At 54.9% G+C, this 18,173-nt stretch overlaps 1 protein-coding gene across 3 annotated transcripts in view; it reads left to right on the top strand.

Moving 5' to 3' along the window:
- Window positions 1-18,173, top strand: part of ATP2B2 (ATPase plasma membrane Ca2+ transporting 2) — a 174,452-nt gene that overhangs the window by 132,502 nt on the left and 23,777 nt on the right. For all 3 annotated transcript variants that reach the window (XM_058678903.1, XM_058678902.1, XM_004581302.3), the window contains 4 exons: window positions 3,542-3,583; window positions 4,110-4,268; window positions 6,007-6,221; window positions 9,490-9,732. In XM_058678903.1, coding sequence (XP_058534886.1) covers window positions 3,542-3,583; window positions 4,110-4,268; window positions 6,007-6,221; window positions 9,490-9,732 — 659 coding nt within the window. The remainder of the gene's footprint in view (window positions 1-3,541; window positions 3,584-4,109; window positions 4,269-6,006; window positions 6,222-9,489; window positions 9,733-18,173) is intronic.

The following is an 18,173-nucleotide window of genomic DNA, read 5'->3' on the forward strand; positions in this document are numbered from 1 at the left end:
GCTGGCTGTCCCCATGCTGGGACTTCCACTGTACGTGGACCACCCTGGGACAGCCACCCTGTTTCACATTGGGTCAGTGCTTAGGAGCAGAGCTGCCACAGGAGAGACCACGCTGGGCCCTCTTGTGGCTGCAGTGGACATGATGTTGGCTTCTGATTAGGACCTCACGAAGCAGCATCCCCCATCCTTGGCTGACCTTCTCCTAAGTGCGTGTTTTGGACCCTGGCTTTGGGAAGGTGGCGTGGGGGCCAGGACCTAGGCTGACCCTGGCACTTGGGCCCCCAGCCCACACTTCAGACATTGATGCTAATATTCCCTCGAGACAAGGGGACCCAGGCCAGGACTCAACCCCTTGGTCGCCTCTTCCGTGCTGTCCTCCAGCATGGCTGAGCCATCATAGAATTATCTTCCTTTTCTCTTTCACGGAGCAAACAGGCAGAGGGTTGGCTTGGACTCGGGCCTCGTTCTGTTTCTGGGTCTGGACTGGTATTTCTTGCTGTCGCCTGTGCTGGAGCATTTGTGGGTCTCTGCATTCTTTTCTTCCTTGGGGTGGCAGGTAGGGTTGCGGGCCAGGGTTGCCTCTGCATCCTCAAGGTCAGGTCTTCACCTCCTTCTACATAGATTTCCACATCTCCACACCCTCCCACCTGCAGAGCAGAGCAGGTTCCTGGTACCCAGACACCCTCCCTGGCCCCAGCATCGGTCACAGGAGCCATGTGAGGCCAGGAGGACTCGGGTGAGGGATAGCAAGCCTGTACCTTCCTGCATCACTGTGTCCTGGACCCTGGGCAGGGGATTTCTCAACCTTTCTGTCCTTGTCTCCTCACCTATCCTGCAGCTCACACAGACTCTCGTCCCACTGACCCTCTTCACATCCCAGGGAGGGCTGGGTCATTTGCCTCCAAAGGCACCTAGCAGGTGTCAGTGTGGGTGGGGATGGTTGCAGGCACAGAGCCAGGAGGGAGGCCAACTTGGGGGTTGGGAGGCAGGCATGCCCACTGCCAGGCAGGAAGTCCCCAGTGAGTGAGCACACAGACCTATCTACCCTAGCCAGCTCCCAGATAGTAGGCACTTTTGCTTCCAGGCTACAGCAGAAAGCCCCAGGAAGCCCTCCAGAACTGCGGGGAAAGCAGGAGGATTCCATTCCCTGAGCCCGAGGCTAGGCCAGATGCTATTGCCGGCCATCCCACTGTGTCCTGTGACCACCCTGGTTGGAATCAGTTTCTGCTTTATTTCTGAACTTCCAGAGCTTTGGTGCCCTCCTGGCCAGCTCTTGAGGGATGTACATGGTTCCCCTCCCTTCAGTACATTCTGGGAGGCAGCACTCGGTGCCATGACCCCTCACAGTGTGGACACAGGGCCTGATGCCTGGCATCCCCTAGCAGTGGACACAGGACCTGACGCCTAAGCATGCCCTGGCAGCTGTAAGAAATGCAGAGTCTCTGTCCAGACAGCGGACAGCAGCCTTGACAAGGCAGCAGGCAGTGATGGTTGCCCACTCCCTCATCACAGACCTGCTGTGCTGTGGGGAGAGAAGGGGACATGGAACAGAGAGATGTTTTATTGGAATGCACACACGAAAAGAGATCCGTGCATAGCTTCTTGCTCATGCACATTTCCCACGAACGTATAGCACCCTGTCCTCGAAAGAGGCAGCCTGGGAGCAGGGGCCACAGTGCCCCGACTCCCACCTTAGATGGAGAACACACAGGGCCATTATCACTGCTTTGTTCCCGCCATGTGTGCCACGTGTGTGGGCAACCCCAGCCTCTGTCATGGTTCAGACACACAGCATGGCTGCTGGCTGCTGACCTCTGCACACTGCTTGTCCCACATCCTCTGCATCCATCCCAACATTTCACAGAGGAGGCACAAGGGAGAAGAAAAGGCATTGCTCAGGCGTCCAACCAGCAGTCTCTCTCCTCAGTGATGGCCAACTAGGCACCTCCACCCCCGCATTCCTCACATCCATTGACCCTCGTGGTAGATCTGTGTGGCACTGGGAGCCATTGCATCAGAATCAAAAAGTGTCCTGCCCAGTATCCCCAGCTCCCTACAACCAAAGCCTATGCTCCAGCTCTCCCTGGGGTGGAGCTGGCTATCCCACCATAGTTTGCAGCCACACAAGCACCACTTGGGCCAAGGGGGGTCCCAAAGAAGTCCCTTGCTCTTGAGACCCCAGGATGTGGTCTCTGATGTAGGTTTCCATGTGCCTGTTTGGCCACACAGCCACAGTGGGCAAAAGAGAGGACACTGCCAGCTTGTTTGATGGTTACTAATGCCTGGGAGTGTTGGAGCCATTCGAGGTAGCTTGCACATCCAAGTGTCAGGGTACGGGTGCCCCTGAACCCAGCTAGGAGAGGTTTGCTGAAGGCCACAGGTAGCTGTTGGTATCCTCCCACCTGTTCTGAGCAGCTCTTATCTCCTGTCTTTTAATCCAACAGAGTGTTGCAGGCATGGGCAACAAGAACATCTAATGAGTGGGGCAGAGCCCAGGGAAACTGCTTCTCATCTGAGCCACCAAAAGGCGGGGCCAGGGAGGACAGCCATGAACCAGTCACACTGTGCCCCTCCCGGTTGTTCCAGAACATTCCATAGATGCCAGCTGCTTCAGAGCCCCCTCAGCCTCAGGGACCTTGAGAAGGTGACACAAGCCCTTCAACAGATCGAGGCTGGGCAGGGCAGGTGGTCAGGACGAGACCATGTTCTGGGCTCAGAGGGACCAGAGGGGCCAGAGGTGGCTGAGAGCTTAGGAAGCCCAGATCCTGCCTCTGTGGGCCTCAGTGACCCAGAAGCACCCCTGGCCAAGGAGCCTGGGGGAGGCCATGAAGGCAAGTGCATGCCCGACGCATGCTGGCTCTTGTGGACACAAACTCTGGCCTCTGACTTCCACCTTTGGCACAGATTGTCTGAGTGAAGCCTCCCTACTCCAACCCCCTCCCCGGGGACAAGGCCCTGCAGTGAGCCCCAGTGAGAGGAGCAGGGTGCAGTTAAAAGCGGTTGCAGCTGGTGCGGGGCACTCTCCCTGCCCTGACCCCCATGCCCATCCTGCTGGCCAAGGCTAGGGGGAGGAGGAAGTAGAATCGGATGTCTGGGCTGAGGGATGTCTGAGCCTCAGACCTTGTCTGAACTGCCCTCTGCTATCTCTGTCTCTCTCCTCTATGGGTGCACTTTTCTTCCTTGGGAAAATGAAAAAGCACAAAGCACAAACTTCCCTCAACCCCAGACCCTGTAGACAAAAGGGCTGAGCGCCCCAGGCCGAGTCTGAGAGCTTGTGGGCTCCTCTTCCTGCCTCTTGCAGCAAACACTGCCCTTTGACCTGGAAGACACTCCAGCCCACAGCCGCCCCAGCAGGAGCACCCTTTCCTGCTCCTGACAATCAAGAGTTTCTTGCCACCCCAACCCTGGCATTGGCCCAGCTCTCAGACCCCAGGGCTGGTGCACTGGGCCCTACCTCCGTCTGCTGTCCGTGGCCTGTTGCATGTCCGTGCTGACAACCGTGTGCTGTCTGTTCTCTGTTGTCCGATTCTCTGTCGTGTAGGTAAAATGCAGGATGGCAATGTGGACGCCAGCCAGAGCAAAGGTAACTGCCGCCTTTCCCGGCCCGGGCCCCCACCGCCCTCCCCTCCGGGGCAGTCGCGGCCACTGGGCGTATGGCTGTGGCTGACGCCATCCCGGCATCTCTGTTGCCCATCCTGCTGGGACTGAAGTCTGGCTCCTTAAGACCAGAAAGAGGAAGGAGTGGCCAGGCAAGGGCCAGTAGGCTCTGTCCAGAAAAGTCACAGAGGCCGTCCTAGCTGGGAACCAGGACATGGCCGTCTTGGGGAAGAGCCATGCCTCCTCGGGCTTGTCTAAATGTGGGACAGGCCAAGGGGCCCTTGAAAAGGGTAAAGAGCAGAGAGGTCCCTGCCCACTTCTGCTGGCCAGAACACACCCAAAGGATCATGTGTGGCCCATGCTGGAAGAGGCAGGTCCCTATGTCCCACTCCCATGCCAGCCATGCAAGGGCCCAGCAACAGGGGTGGGTGCCTGCATGCCAGGAGCCCTGAGGCTGATGTGTGCATGTGTGTGTGTGTGTGTGTGTGCGCTGTGTGCTCTGCCCACTGCAGCCAAACAGCAGGATGGTGCAGCCGCCATGGAGATGCAGCCCCTGAAGAGTGCAGAGGGTGGGGACGCCGAGGACAAGAAGAAGGGCAACATGCACAAGAAGGAGAAGTCAGTGCTGCAGGGCAAGCTCACCAAGCTGGCCGTGCAGATCGGCAAGGCGGGTGAGTGCCCAGCACTGGGCAAGCCCTGGCGCCCTGGACTTCCAGCAGCTGGTCCAGTCCTGTATACAGACAGCTCTCACTAGTGCTTATGCACAAGGAGAAAGCTGAAGGCACGGGCTCTGGGTGTAAAGTGTCCTGACCGCACTCAGCTGCAGTTCTGAGAATGTAGGCCACCCCCCTCACCCAGCACCCAGCCTGTTCCTTCCTACAGCAAACAGGCTTCCTGGTCGTCCCTCCTCTCCCACTGCTGTGGGCCCAGAGTGCTCCACACTGGGTATGCATGGTAGATATGGAGAGGACAGATCCTACAACCTCAGAGCTCTGGGCTGCGACAGGTTCTCTTAGGTGTGTGGGAGCCATGAAGAGGTTTGAGCAGGGGAGGTCAGAGGTGTATGTGGGCTTGGTCACAAACCCCTGGCTGCCATGCAGAGGAGAAGCCCGTAAGGGAACCCCAGCTGCCCCAGGGGAGCCCAACCCTCCCCACACAGCCTTGGCCACCCCTCCTGGGTAAGACCATGCTGCCCGTGGAGGCTGCCCCACCTGGCTGCTCCATGGCTGTCTCTCCAAGCTCTAATTATAGACGCCACAGCGTGGAGAAAGGAGGCAAATTACAGGCTCAGCCGTCTATATTTAAATGTGGAGGGAGGGTCTGGTGACAACTCCCCAGCCCCTGCCACTGTCACACAGGGACAGAGCTGGGCCTGTCCACAGCTCTACAGCTGGGGCGCTGGGCCTGTCCACAGCTCTACAGCTGGGGCGCAGGTGGGCAGTAAGGGTGCCCGAGGATCTCCACCATCACCGGCAGCAGACTACACCTGGCATGGGGCAGTCAGACAGTGAAGACCACCCACTATCTCCCCACCCTGGCCGGGTCTCAGCCTCCTCAGCCTGATGCTCAGGCTGAAGTCTGTAAGAGCAGCACGAGGCAGGCACATGAGGGCTTTCCGGAGGGATGTCCTCGGGGGCCAGGCAACGTGATGGTGGGGAAGAAGGAAAGTGCTGACCCCATCTCATCCCCGGGGGACATCTGCGCAAGGGACCCTGACAGCCACTGAGCTTCAGGGCCACCACCGGGCCCCTGCTGACGAGGGGACCCCCACTGCCCATGCTGTTCCTACTCCAGCAGAGGCTGCAGGCATATTCCTGCACAGGTGATGGGGGATCCAGGCTGCAGCATCTCCCAGGTCCCCTCTGCTGGGAGCAGCTCCCCCAGACGTCCCCTCCTCCGAGAAGGCTTCTGCCACCCCAGCTCAAGGAGTCCCTGCCACCACCCCATGCCACTTAGTAGCATTTTTCTTCACCGAGTTCCCCTATCTGTGTGGATGTGGCTCTTGTGTGCCTTAGGGCAGGAGCTCTGCCTTCAGAACTGTGGAATCCCGAGTTCCTACACTGGGAGCCCCAGGTGGCCTCACATGTTATAGGGGCCCCAGAAAAAAAACTGTGCAACCAAGGAGCCCAGTTTGTGGTCATTGCTGTGTCAGCAGCCCCTTTACCCACTGAGGTGCTGGGCACATGCTTCCCGGGCACTATACTAGGTACTATGGCTTCATTCCCATGCCCGAACCCCTACAAACCCACAGGAAGGAAATCCTAGGCTAGCCAGCATGGAGCCTGGGTGGTAGGTGAGAACCTTGCCCAGGGAAAAAGAGGTGGGAAGGCTAGGGAGTGAGGTGGGGTTTGGGGTCACTTGCCCCCACCCCTACCTACCCTGCCTGGAGTAGGTGTCCCCCTGTTGCAGGCCTGGTGATGTCGGCCATCACGGTGATCATCCTGGTGCTGTACTTCACTGTGGACACCTTTGTGGTCAACAAGAAGCCATGGCTGCCCGAGTGCACACCCGTCTACGTGCAGTACTTCGTCAAGTTCTTCATCATCGGCGTCACAGTGCTGGTGGTGGCTGTGCCTGAGGGTCTCCCGCTGGCTGTCACCATCTCACTGGCCTACTCGGTCAAGGTGAGAGAGGTCCCCATCTGACGTTCCCTGGCGCCCGGGAACCAGTGCTGGGCGTGGGAACCATGCTAAGACAATGTGTGGAGGCATGACAGGGGTCTCAGAGAGAGCATTATTCAGCCCCTCACCCCAAATCCACGCTCCCCACTCCAGTCTGGCCCGGTGTTGCCTCGCCCAGATGTGGGCTCAGCACTGCCCCATTTTTATCATTGTGAAGAATGCGAAAATGTGGGTGGTACACAAACACTCCTGGTTCTTACTACTGACGATCAAGTTAGCTTTTAAAAGAAATTGCAGGCTACACTGTGTCAACCCAAGCCCACCCTGGCCCAGCAGCTAGTGGTGAACCAGTGATCCCACAGTTCACATCCTGGAAAGAGGGAAGCCAGAAACAAATGGGCCAGTGGGTTGCAGCAGAGGCCCCACCCTAGGGCAGGCGCTGACAAGCAGTTCAGTCTGCGTCCTGGGCCACCTGGGGCTGCAGAGCAAGCCAGAACCTGCCCTCCAGCTGCTCGGGCCACAGCTGGAGCTCAGCGTCTCGCCTATGTGGGTCACCCCCAGTTCCCACCCCCCAGTCCCATGTCTCCCTCTCGCTGGGTTCCTACCTCCCTGTAGGGGCCCAGGCTTTTCCATGGCATTTAGAAACTGGCAGAGCCACCGGAGGGCGTCAGTTTGCAAGCTGGAATTTGGGCTGGGCTCACCCGATGTAATTTCAGCCAGAAAAAAGATCTGCCGGTGGGTGCCAGAAAGCGGCAGCTCTCTGTAAGGGATACAGCCCTTATCATCACCCCGCCTTGGGGTTTTCAAAGAAACTCCATCCTCCAAACCAGAGCCCACGCGGGGCACATCACAGGGCTCTCCAGGGAGCCTGAGGGTCTGGAGCAGGCAACTGCTCCATGGTCATGAGCAGGGGGTGCCCCACAGCCGCCCACTGAGAGTTAGCACCCCTCAGCCCTCCCAGAGCTGGTGGGCAGGTCAGGGTGAATGCTGCGGCGGACCTCTGCCTCCAAAGCGCCTGGCACCCTCAGCATATTTGGATGGTGTCATCCAAGCAGTCACGTGACAAACTCAATACAGTGCCTAGCTCAGGGGTGACAGAGGGGCCCTGGAACTTGCTGAGGGCACAGACGGGACCCCTGCAGCCAGTGCCGCCTGCTGGAGGGAGAGAGAGAGAGAGAGAGAGAGAGAGAGAGAGAGAGAGAGACGGTGACTGCATTTTTTTCAAAGTAAAAGGAAACAGGTGAACCCAACTTGGTTGACAAGCTTTTATTTCAGTCGAGATGCACAGATTATTATCAATGCAATGTGGAATCCACTTGGAAAACTGGGAATGAGCCATTTCTTTTAGATTTCTCTTTTTCACACCATTTTGCACATCCAATGTGTACATGGATGCTTCAAAACGTTCCTGGAAAATGAAATTGAAAGGCAAACTTGTTTAGAACAGCAACAAAAAAAAGATTATCAAGGATTTTTTCATTACAGACACTTTCTGTGAATGTCCTGGGGACGCCTTATGTGCATGGATTGTAATGTTTTGATCACAGAATAAGCTTAACTGTTCCATTTCCCCACAAACCTGCTGAAGTGCCCTGGTATTTCATGCCCAGCCCTTGGTGGCCCCACGGGGCTGCTATCTCAGGCAGGTACTGGTGTACTCCCAGCAGCTGGAGGAACCCTCTTCCAAGGGGGCCGGGAGCCTGAGGCCAGGAGTGATCCAGACTGTGAGGCTGCGTTCAAAGCCCAACTTAAGAGCTCTTGCTAGGAGTTTTTTTTGCTAGGAGGTTGAGTACCTTCGCCTGAATGCTATCCAGGGGTCAAAGTGAAACACCAGAACCCCCTCAGGTGTCCCAGAACCAAACGTCGAGACGACAGACGCGTGAGCTTTGCTCATTTCAAGCGGTGTTGCACATTCGGAGTAAAACCATGACATGCTCCTGCTATGATCACAGAGGTCTAATAAGAGCTGTGATGGCAAGGCTCATAGGAACATAGACCTCAGTGCAAAGTATTCTGATTGCACTCTTAAGAACCCTTGTTAAGGGGCCAGCATTGGGCCTGTGGGTAGCACACCCAGATCGGCATCAAAGTACCTGGCTTCCAGCTCCGGCTCCGTGCGAATGAGGATCCTGGGAGGCCATGGCTATGGCCAGTGGGTAGGTCCCTGCCACTGGCCTGGGACACATGGGTTCAGCTCCCAGCTCCCAGCTTTGGTCCATCTACTCTTGAGCAGGCATGAGGGGTAAGAACCAGCAGGTAGGAGTTCTCCTCCTACCCTTACACCCCTCTGAAACTCAAATTCATAATTAAAAAATTTTAAAATGTATCATTATCTACAGTTCTAAAGAGCAGTCCAGGAGGGAATCCTCCCCCTACCCACCCCTGTGACATGCAACAGAATGCAGCAAGATATTTCGAGCCCCTGGCCCTGCCCTGTGCCCACAGCAGGACAGACTGTGGGAGAAGGTCAGCTCTTCGGGATTCACCCATTGGCAATTGCCCTGACACCCAGAAGAATCTAGGAGTGTGAGAAGATTCCATTTCGATGACAGACTGTGAGGGCTCTCAAAAAAAAAAAAAAAACACTAGTGGAAACCGTTTTAGGAAGATGCCATATGGATTTCAAAAGCATGTGCAGCGAAATAACTGCCACCATTTTTCATGCTCCTCTTCCTGTGTGCCTTCCGAAGCACCCTCATAGAGCAGGAATTCCTTCTGGGTTGTACCTGGTGGTGGGGTTTTCTTTTTTGTTGCATATTTGGATTGCAGAGAGCAAGCTGTTATGTTGAAGAGACAACAGAATCCATAGATACAAAAAAGCAGTCACACAAACCTGCCTCTGCGGACGCACAGACGCCCCAGGTTCACTTAGTGTTGGTGAAAGTGAATTGATAGCACAGACCAGGCAGCCAAGTCACTTGGGAGAAGTCACACCCGGTGACTTAGATCAGGTGGAAGGGAGAAAATTTGGAAATGCTCCGAGAAGACTACCCAACCATAGCTGTTGTCCTTGCCCCCTTTGTCTTCCATAAAGGATGTAGATTATTTTAGTGATACAAATGAGTGAATTTTATGAATCAAGTATTTTAAGAGGTTCAGCAAGGAGAAGGAAGGGGGACACACACTCACACACACACACACACAGAATGGAAGAAGTTGCAGCAGATGTGCAGGAATCTAGAAGTGGGAGGTCCAGGGGCTTATTATGTGTCTGCCCGGTACCCAGGGTGGCTCTCCTTACAATCACCCTCTCACCTGCCCTGCCCCCCAGAAAATGATGAAGGACAACAACCTGGTGCGCCACCTGGACGCCTGCGAGACCATGGGCAACGCCACAGCCATCTGTTCAGACAAGACGGGCACACTGACCACCAACCGCATGACGGTGGTACAGGCCTATGTCGGTGATGTCCACTACAAGGAGATCCCTGACCCCAGCTCCATCAACGCCAAAACCATGGAGCTGCTAGTCAACGCCATCTCCATCAATAGCGCGTACACCACCAAGATCCTGGTGAGCAAGAGAGCAGGTGCCAACTATGTGTCCAATGGGAGGAGCCTGCCGCGGGTTCACATGGAAGTGTTGGGCAGCTGAGCAGCATGATGGGCATCTCCACGTCCTGCTGATGGGCTCGGGGATGGTGCAACATAAGTGACTTGCTTGCTTTGTGTTTGTGTGGCATTGGTACATCTGTGTTGTCAGAAGAAAGACACTTGGGAATCATATCCAGGCCGCTTGCAATTTGGCACTGGGTTACTTCCACTGTGTGGCACATACCCCCAGAATAGCCCAGGTGCCCCAAATGGCAGTGTCCAGGACGATTCAGAAACCAGCACTCCGTACACCTGCGGGATGGTTTATGTTCAGCCTGCAGTCCCATGGATGGATGGATCTGCTGGGCGGTCCTTCTGTTCCCAGCTGGGCTCCCACACCCAGGTGCAGTGCTTTGCATGGACAGCCTGCAGGGGCAAGGATGTGGCCTGACCGAGCATGTCCCCACCTGGGCTGGCTCCTGTCGGCTCTGTGTGGTCAGCTCACCTCCGGGAGGCTCACCTGGCCTGGTTCACACGGCTGTGTCGGGTCTCTGGCAGGAAATAGAAGCTTGCATGGTCTCCTGAGGCCTGGCTCTACCTTGGCCTTTAGTGGCTCTGCACTGACCAGCGTGGGTCTAGAAGCAGGGCTTGGTTCACAGAGTGGGCTAGGAGTCTGTGTTGGCTGGAGGGGATATGCTGTGATAGGCGTGGGCCTGGGCGGAAACAGCCAGCGTGTACACCAGCTCCTCAGGCTCTGTCACAGGGCTCATACATTTGGCTAAGAAGGAGGCTCCCTTTTCTGGCTTGTCGTCCACCAGCCTGGCGTGGTGGTGAAGCTCAAGCTGCCTCGTGATGAAGCAGCGTTTAGATGCAGAGAGACCAGAAGTTCCCCTTCCACGCGTGCCCTGGCCCTGCCCCTGCCCCCACCTCGCCAACCCGCTGCACCCTCCACCTCCAGGTTTGGTGGGTGAGCACCGCCAGTGACTTTTTGGGAACAGGGAGGGGAGCATGAGTCAGCAACAAGAGCCCAGGGCTGGAGGGGCTGGAGGTGGGGGGGGACAGGGAGGAGGCGATGGCAACTGTGCGCCTTCCCCAAGGCTAAGCAGCCTCCAGCGTCGCCTGAGCCGTGGGCTGAGGGAGGCTGGATTGACAGCCGGCAGGAGGAGGCAGGTGATCAGAGAACACATGCGCACGGTGGTGGAGGACTCAGGGTGATGGTGATTTTGTCTTCTTGCCGAACAACTTTGTTTGATTTTGGAATGGTGGGATGTCATTAATGATGTCATCCTGTGGACCAGGAAAAAAAGCAAGGTGACTCCCCAGCAGGCTGCTGGCCACAGGATTGCTGCTGTTCGGGGGCTGGGCTCGAGAGGCGTCCACAGCACAGCCAGCACCTTCCTCCCAGGTGTCCCCAAGGCTGAGTCAGGCACACAGCATAGGGTTCTCCAGTGCACCCTGGAAGAGGTACAGATGCATAGGCTGTGGACAGCAGGACCTGGAGCTGGGGCCGTTAGTTTGTAATCCTGCCAGGCACCCAGGTCTCTTAATGCACCTTGAGCCCCGGCATCCAGGGTCCTCTGTGCCTGACTTCCTGGGTCTTCCCTGAAAACATCCTGGCCATGTGGCTCTGGTCAGGGGCGCAGCAGAGCCCCTGCTAGCAGCAGGCAGTGGCTGAAGCCACACAGCAGAGCCGGGTGGCCTGGGTTCCAGTCGCCCTCTTGCTGCCTGTGAACAAGACTCTGGGCGTCTCTGTGGGAAATGACAGATTGTGAATGTGAAATGAGACATTGAGCAGTCAGTCAGTGCTCAGCACCGGCCCATGATACAGATGTGAAATTACTGAGAGAGCAAGACTGTAGGGAGAGGGAGAGATGGATGCATGCATGCATGCATGGGTGGGAGTTTGATGAATAAGTAGATGAATGAAAATGAGATGAATGGGTGGGTGGACAGGATGTGATGGACAGATGGATGGACAGATGGGTGGATGGATGGATGTATATATGTATGGGTGGGTGGATAGGTGGATAGATTGACAGATTGATGGGTGGATAGATGAGTGCTGGGTGGAGAAATGAATGAGTGAATTTATGTATGTATGGATGGAGGGGTAGACGGATGGATGGGTATGTATGTATAGGTGGGTAAATGAGTGGATAGATGGATGGGTGCTGAGTGGAGAAGCGGATGAGTGAAGTTATGTATGTATGTATGGGTGGGTGGATGTATGGATGTATGGATCATGGATGGATGGATTGGTGGATATATGGATGGGTGGATGTATGTATGCATGGGTGGGTAAATAGGTGGATGGATGGGTGGATTGGTGGATGAGTGCTGGGTGGAGAAGTGGATGAATTTATGTATGTATGAGTGGGTGGATAGACAGGTGGTTGGGTAGAAGGATGCTTGGGTGATACAGTTAATAGGAGTCTCCGGACTGACACCCTTTCTACCTTCTTTCTGTTGGGGGAGCAGGAGGAAGGAGCTGGCCTAGCCCCAGTCCCTCAACCAGCCCCAGCACTTGCCACCTCGCCAAGCTGGTCTCTTCTGCAGCTGCCATCAGTTCATCCAGGCTGTGCTGATCCAAAGATTATTTGATTAGCTGATATCATTTGTTCTCTTAAAAATAAGAAGACCTAGATAAGTGTTTGAGAGGGGAGATCATATAGGTGTCATCCACACAGAATCAAAGACTTTGGAAACCGTCCAGTCTGACCCTTCATTTCACTCTGTGGCCAAGAGATTGCAGGGGTTTGATCTCAGATCAGGCCATGGGTCAGGATGGGATGACTCTGTGGATGTCCTGACCCCCAGCCTGGGAATCACTGGTTAAGAGCTTCACCACAGCTCACTCGGCAAACAGGCAGGCAGTGGCGTGGGCGGCTCTGCAGGGGTCAGAATGCGGGAGCAGCAGCCTGGAGGCCCTTCACAGGCGTGAGTGCAGGATGGTGGAGGCTTCACCCCAGCCACTCTGAAAGCCACAGGAGCCTTTTCCTTTTCATGTGACATGGGGCTTTCCCATCATCAGGAAAGCTACATGAGTCACGTTGTATTTAGAAGTGGCTTCCCTGCCTCAGAAGTCTCAGTGATCCTGCCTGGGGTCCACAGCCTGCCCACTCTTGACTTCCACTGTGAACATGGGGACCTGTGCCGGGCCCTGCATTTGCCGAAACCATGCCAGGGCTGCAGGATGCACCAGCTCATCTCCTGTGTCTGCCCGAACCAACTCTGCAAGCCAAAACCAGCCAAGCTGCCTTGCTTGGAGCGAGCAAGTGGACGCTGCAGTTGACGTGTGAATTATTAAATTGCAGATGCACCTTGGCTCCCCTAAATGGTTGGAAAGTTTCTGGCATGGTTCCAAAGATATGGGTTGTTCAGAGAAAGGACTCCCTGGGGCTCGCAAAGTGGCTCTGGAGGGAGAACATGCCTAGTGGGACAGTTTTCTGAATAAATGTGATCCCTGCTCTCCAAAAGACCCCCAGGGAGCCCCAGCATCCCTGTCGATGATGTAGTCAGGGCGTGGGCAGGAGGCTGGACAGAGGAAGGGCAGGAGTCTCCGAAGCAGAGATCACCCCGGACCTCTGTCTTGGGCTGTACACTCAGGGCTCAGTCTTCTGCTCAGAAGAGCCTCTGGGTGCTCTGACTAGTGTTAAGTTAGGCTACTGCCAGGCCAGGAATACCGGGAGTATGGAAGGCTCTGGAGGGGGCTGCAATGAGCATGAAGTAGCTGAGTGTTACACTCAGCACAGTTTAGTTTTGGTACTTAGTTTACCTTTTTTTTTTTTTCACTTTTGTCTTGCAAGCACCATCTCCAGGCCAAGAGTTTAAAGCAAATCGCCCCTGACAGGGAATTGCTGTTTTTAACAAGAGCTGTCAGTTCCTGTATTGCTCCCCTCAGCCTACACACTCAAGCAGGCACATTCAACACCTAGGCCACAGTCAGCAATGTGCCCCACACAGAACACACAAACACCACCATTCACAACATGCAGAACACAGAAACACACACCATACACCCACATGCTACACACATCACACACACACACACACAATGTGTGCCAGGGTTCCCATGTCCAGCTCAGCCTGCACAGCACCACTTGTGCCCAGCCTCCAGGGGAAAAAGAGCCCGTGGCTGCTGAGGCCTCCCCCTCTGCCCAGGAGAGCTGTGGCCTCACAGCCCCAGGCAAGAGGCCCTTAGGTGCCGATCCTGGAGGTCTGATTCCGCCAAGATTCCCTCCTCTCTGATGTTCAGCAATGCTGGTGACCTGCAGAGCGAGTGCTATGGAGCACCTTGCAGCTTCTGGCTCTGCCACCAACTGGATGGGTGCCAGAGACAGACAGTTCTCACAAAGTTGTTTCCTTAGGCCTTTTTAGAAAGGGTGCACACTGTGCTCTCAATGCAGCTCAACCTGCCCTGGGGTGTGTGCTTATAAAATGGTGACAAAATGCAGGCAGTATCGCACTTACCACCGGAGCCAGCCTTGTAGCACAGTGGGTCAGCCTCCACACCAGCTCCATTGCTTCCAGTTCCCTGCTCACATGCCTGGGAAAGCAGAGGAGGATGGTCCTTGCTACCCACATGGAAGACCCAGATGGAATTCCAGGCTCCTGGCTTCAGCCAGGCCCACCCCTGGCTATTACAGCCATTTGGAGAGTAAAACAACAGGTGGAAAGGTGAAAGATATTTCTCTTTCTGTCTCTCCCTGTCTGTCTCCCTCTGTTAGTTGGCTCTTCAAGAAAGCAAACAAACAAACAAATAAATAAATAAGGCTTTTTATTAAATTTGACCACCTGGGCCACCCTTAGGATACATTCAAGTGGCATTCAGTACATTCATTCTCCATTATTCATCTGTATAGCTGTTTCCATCCTGCAAAGTTGAGACTTGGTGCCTGCTGAACACAAACTTCTCAGAGCCAGTCCCTGCAGATCTTGGGCAACCCCATTCTAACCCCTGTTTCTGTGACCTTGAGTCCTCTAGCGACCCTGTTTCAGAGATGATGTACAGCATTTTTCCTTTGGGACTGGCTTATTTTAGTTAGCATGGTATTCTGAGTTGGTCCATGTGTATCTGGAGCAGGTGGGGTAATGGTGGTGGTGTGGACACATTTTTTTTTTTTGGTTTATCTATGCATCCAAGGGGTAGATGCTCAGCTTGTTTGTGCCTCTTGGCACTTGTGAGACGCTGGTGCGAACATGAATGCATAGATCTACTCTTGGAGTCCCTGATTGAGTTATTCTGGGCGTGTGTCCAGAACTGAGTTTGATGGATTGCATAAATGATAACAGTGTTTCATTCTTGAGGAACCTGTCATACTGTGTTCCCCTGCATTCCTACCAAGAGCACACAGGCTCATTCCATTCTTGCCCGTGTCTGTTACTGTTTCCTATTACATAGTAGCCATCCTGACTGTGTGAGTTGCAGAAGTTGTTCATAACTTGCAGCTCCTGAAGTCACCAGGTTTTCTTCTTGGCTCCAGCCACATCCCAGCCTCTCAGAAGAGGAGCATGAATTGTCCTCTGCAGTTTACAGCTATGGCTGCAACTGGCACTCCTGCAGGGTTCAACACCTTGCAGGGGGTGGGTAATATGCTGGGGGATGCCAAGGGAAGGTGGAGTCTGGATGGTTAGGACCACCCAGGCCATCACAGGAAGTAAGCCTCTTCCTGGGCCTTACTGTTCCCTGCTCCTCACCCAGGGAGAGTCCCTTAAAGCCCTGGAGATAAAAAGGATCTTGGAAATTCTCCAACAAAAGCAAAGCCTCTGGGTTTGTCATGATGAGAAGGAAAAAAATGCCAACAGAGAAGAAGGGAGGGTGCCTGCTCCTTAGTAACAAGTGTGGGCGACTTCAGAGCTCAGGTTCAAGGGAACAAATTGAATTACGGAGGCGGCAGTTCTGCTGCTTGCCACCACAGGTTGTTCAGAATTCTTTTAGAGGAGAATGGAAATGCTTCCCAGAGGGCGACAAAACGCTGCATGTTCCGCAGGCCTAACTGCTCAGTTCCTCAGGCACACAGGGAAGCAGGCACTTGATTTAAGTCCTCCAAACTGTCATTTTCTCTCCTTAGCAGAGGGGCTAGGGAAATGCATAGAACTCTAGAAATCACCAGAAAGTGAGTCATATGGTGGTAAGGACATGCGACTTGAGAGAGTGAGCAAAAAACTCCTGCTTTGCCATGCGAGACCTCAGTGGGCCTCAGGTAGCAGCATGTCAAATCTCTGCCTGCAGAGTGGGGAGATTCCCTCTGCAGACTTCCGGAAGTGTTCTCGGGTAGAGTGATGGGTAGGGCGTGATTCCAAGAAGCAGGATAGATGGATAACAGATAGATATAACAGCATACTGCACAGACAGGCAGCTCCCAGTGTTTCTCTTCCCAGCAGCCAGTCTCATGCCACAGCAGACTGAGCCACACCTTATGACACTGGGATCTTTTTTTTTAAGAGATTTTTTTTTAAAGATTTATTTACTTTTATTACAAAGTCAGATATACCGAGAGGAGAGACAGAGAGGAAGATCTTCTGTCTGATGATTCACTCCCCAAGTGACCACAACGGCTGGTGCTGTGCCAATCCGAAGCCGGGAACCAGGAACCTCTTCTGGGTCTCCCACGCAGGTGCAGGGTCCCAAGGCATTTGGGCGGTCCTCGACTGCTTTCTCAGGCCACAAGCATGGAGCTGGATGGGAAGTGGAGCTGCCGGGATTAGAACCGGCGCCCATATGGGATCCCGGGGCGTTCAAGGCGAGGACTTTAGCCGCTAGGCCACGCCGCCGGGCCCAACACTGGGATCTTGTATCCAAGGCTGGCTCAAGGCTCAGCTGCTCTGTTCCTGATGCAGCTCCTGCTCCATCTGGGAAGGCAGCAGAGGTTGGTTCACGTGCCTGGGCCCTGCGTTCACCAGGAGACCTGGCTGGAGCTCTAGGCTTCTGGCTGCTGCCTGGTCCAACCCTGGCTATTGTGGCTGTTTGATAAGTGAACACTGGATAGAAGCTCACTCTCTCTGTCCCTCATCATCACTTTGCCTTTCAAATAAATGGATACAGGTGTTTATTTGAGAATTTTTAAAAAGTAGAATGTATTTTCCCAAAAATTGGGCAGAGGAAGCTCCCTCAGAGACCCTGTGCTTCCAGTGAAGTCTCGTCAGCACTGGCAAGCGAGGAGCCGAAACAGGTCAATGGCCCATGGGAGCTGGCTCATGGGAGACCCCTCCCTTGCGGCCACTGCTGACCATCCCTAGCTAGGCCCACTGCAGGGACAAGGGCTGCCCTGGCCCTCTGGCTCGCTGGGCTGTGCCTGCAGAGCAGGGGGTGTGGTCAGGCCCAGGGGCCGAGGGCCGTCCCGTCCCAGGGCAGTGGCCCTCACCGGCATCTTCCTGGGTGGCTCTCTGGGCCATACCCAGGGACACAGACGTCTCTTCCTCCTTACCCATGAACCACCTCAACTTCCATCACTGAATGCCAATTTTGTAATTGTCATTGAGTTCATTTATTATTTATTCAAGAGAAGGAGGGACAGCTCCCATCTGCTGGTTTACTCCTGAAATGCCTGTGGCTGGATTGGGCTGACTTGGGGCTAAACCCAGAAGCTGGAAGCTGGTTCCAGTCCAGCTCTCCCACATCAGGGGCGGGGACTCAAGGGCTTGAGCCATCACCTGCTGCCTCCCAGGATGAACATTAGCAGGAAGCCAGAATCCAGGGAAGAGATGGGGCTTGAACCCATGCACTCTGTGGCCATCCTAAACAGGGGCTCAGCTGCTCCAAAGCAAAAGCCCAGCCCATGTATTTGTTACACGGTGTGCAGCTGTCTGTGTGTGCATGTGCAGACGCACGAGGAAGGTGAGTATATTCAGCCACTGGCGGGTCCCAACCATGGCACCGTCTTGTTAACCTTGTTCCCCTCCAGTCATGCATCAAACGGAGGGAAAAGCTCGTGCTGTGTGCCAGGCTCTGTGTTGGGCCCGGGAACCCAGAGAGGGCTGTGGCTCTTCCTCCCAAGGTGGTCTGTGCCAGCAGAGGGGACGGCACAGAGACCAGAATCAGCTCAGCCCCTCGGGGTGCAGGCTGCATGCTGTAACTGCTCAGCTCACACAGGTGGGAGGAAGGGGAGGCACCGGGATCAGGCGGTTGTGGTTGGTATCCTTAACAGGAACAGGCTGGAACCAGATGCACACGCAAGTCTGACCAGTGAACAAGAAGTGAACCGAGTTGCAGAATACGTCCCAAGAGGAGGTGGACACGACGGTGGGAGGCTAAAGTGCCAATGTTTGAGCAGCACTGCAGCTTCATTTGGTTCAAGCAAAGCCAGAACCACAAGGGCCAGCCCAGCAGCCCCGGGGAGTAGCATGCAAACATTAAAAAGGACAGACTTTGGGCACACGCAGCAGTCTGCCTGGATCTTGGGAGTGGGTACTGATGCTCAG

This window comes from Ochotona princeps, chromosome 21 (genome assembly GCF_030435755.1).
Source record: "Ochotona princeps isolate mOchPri1 chromosome 21, mOchPri1.hap1, whole genome shotgun sequence".
Classification (NCBI taxonomy): Eukaryota; Metazoa; Chordata; class Mammalia; order Lagomorpha; family Ochotonidae; genus Ochotona; species Ochotona princeps.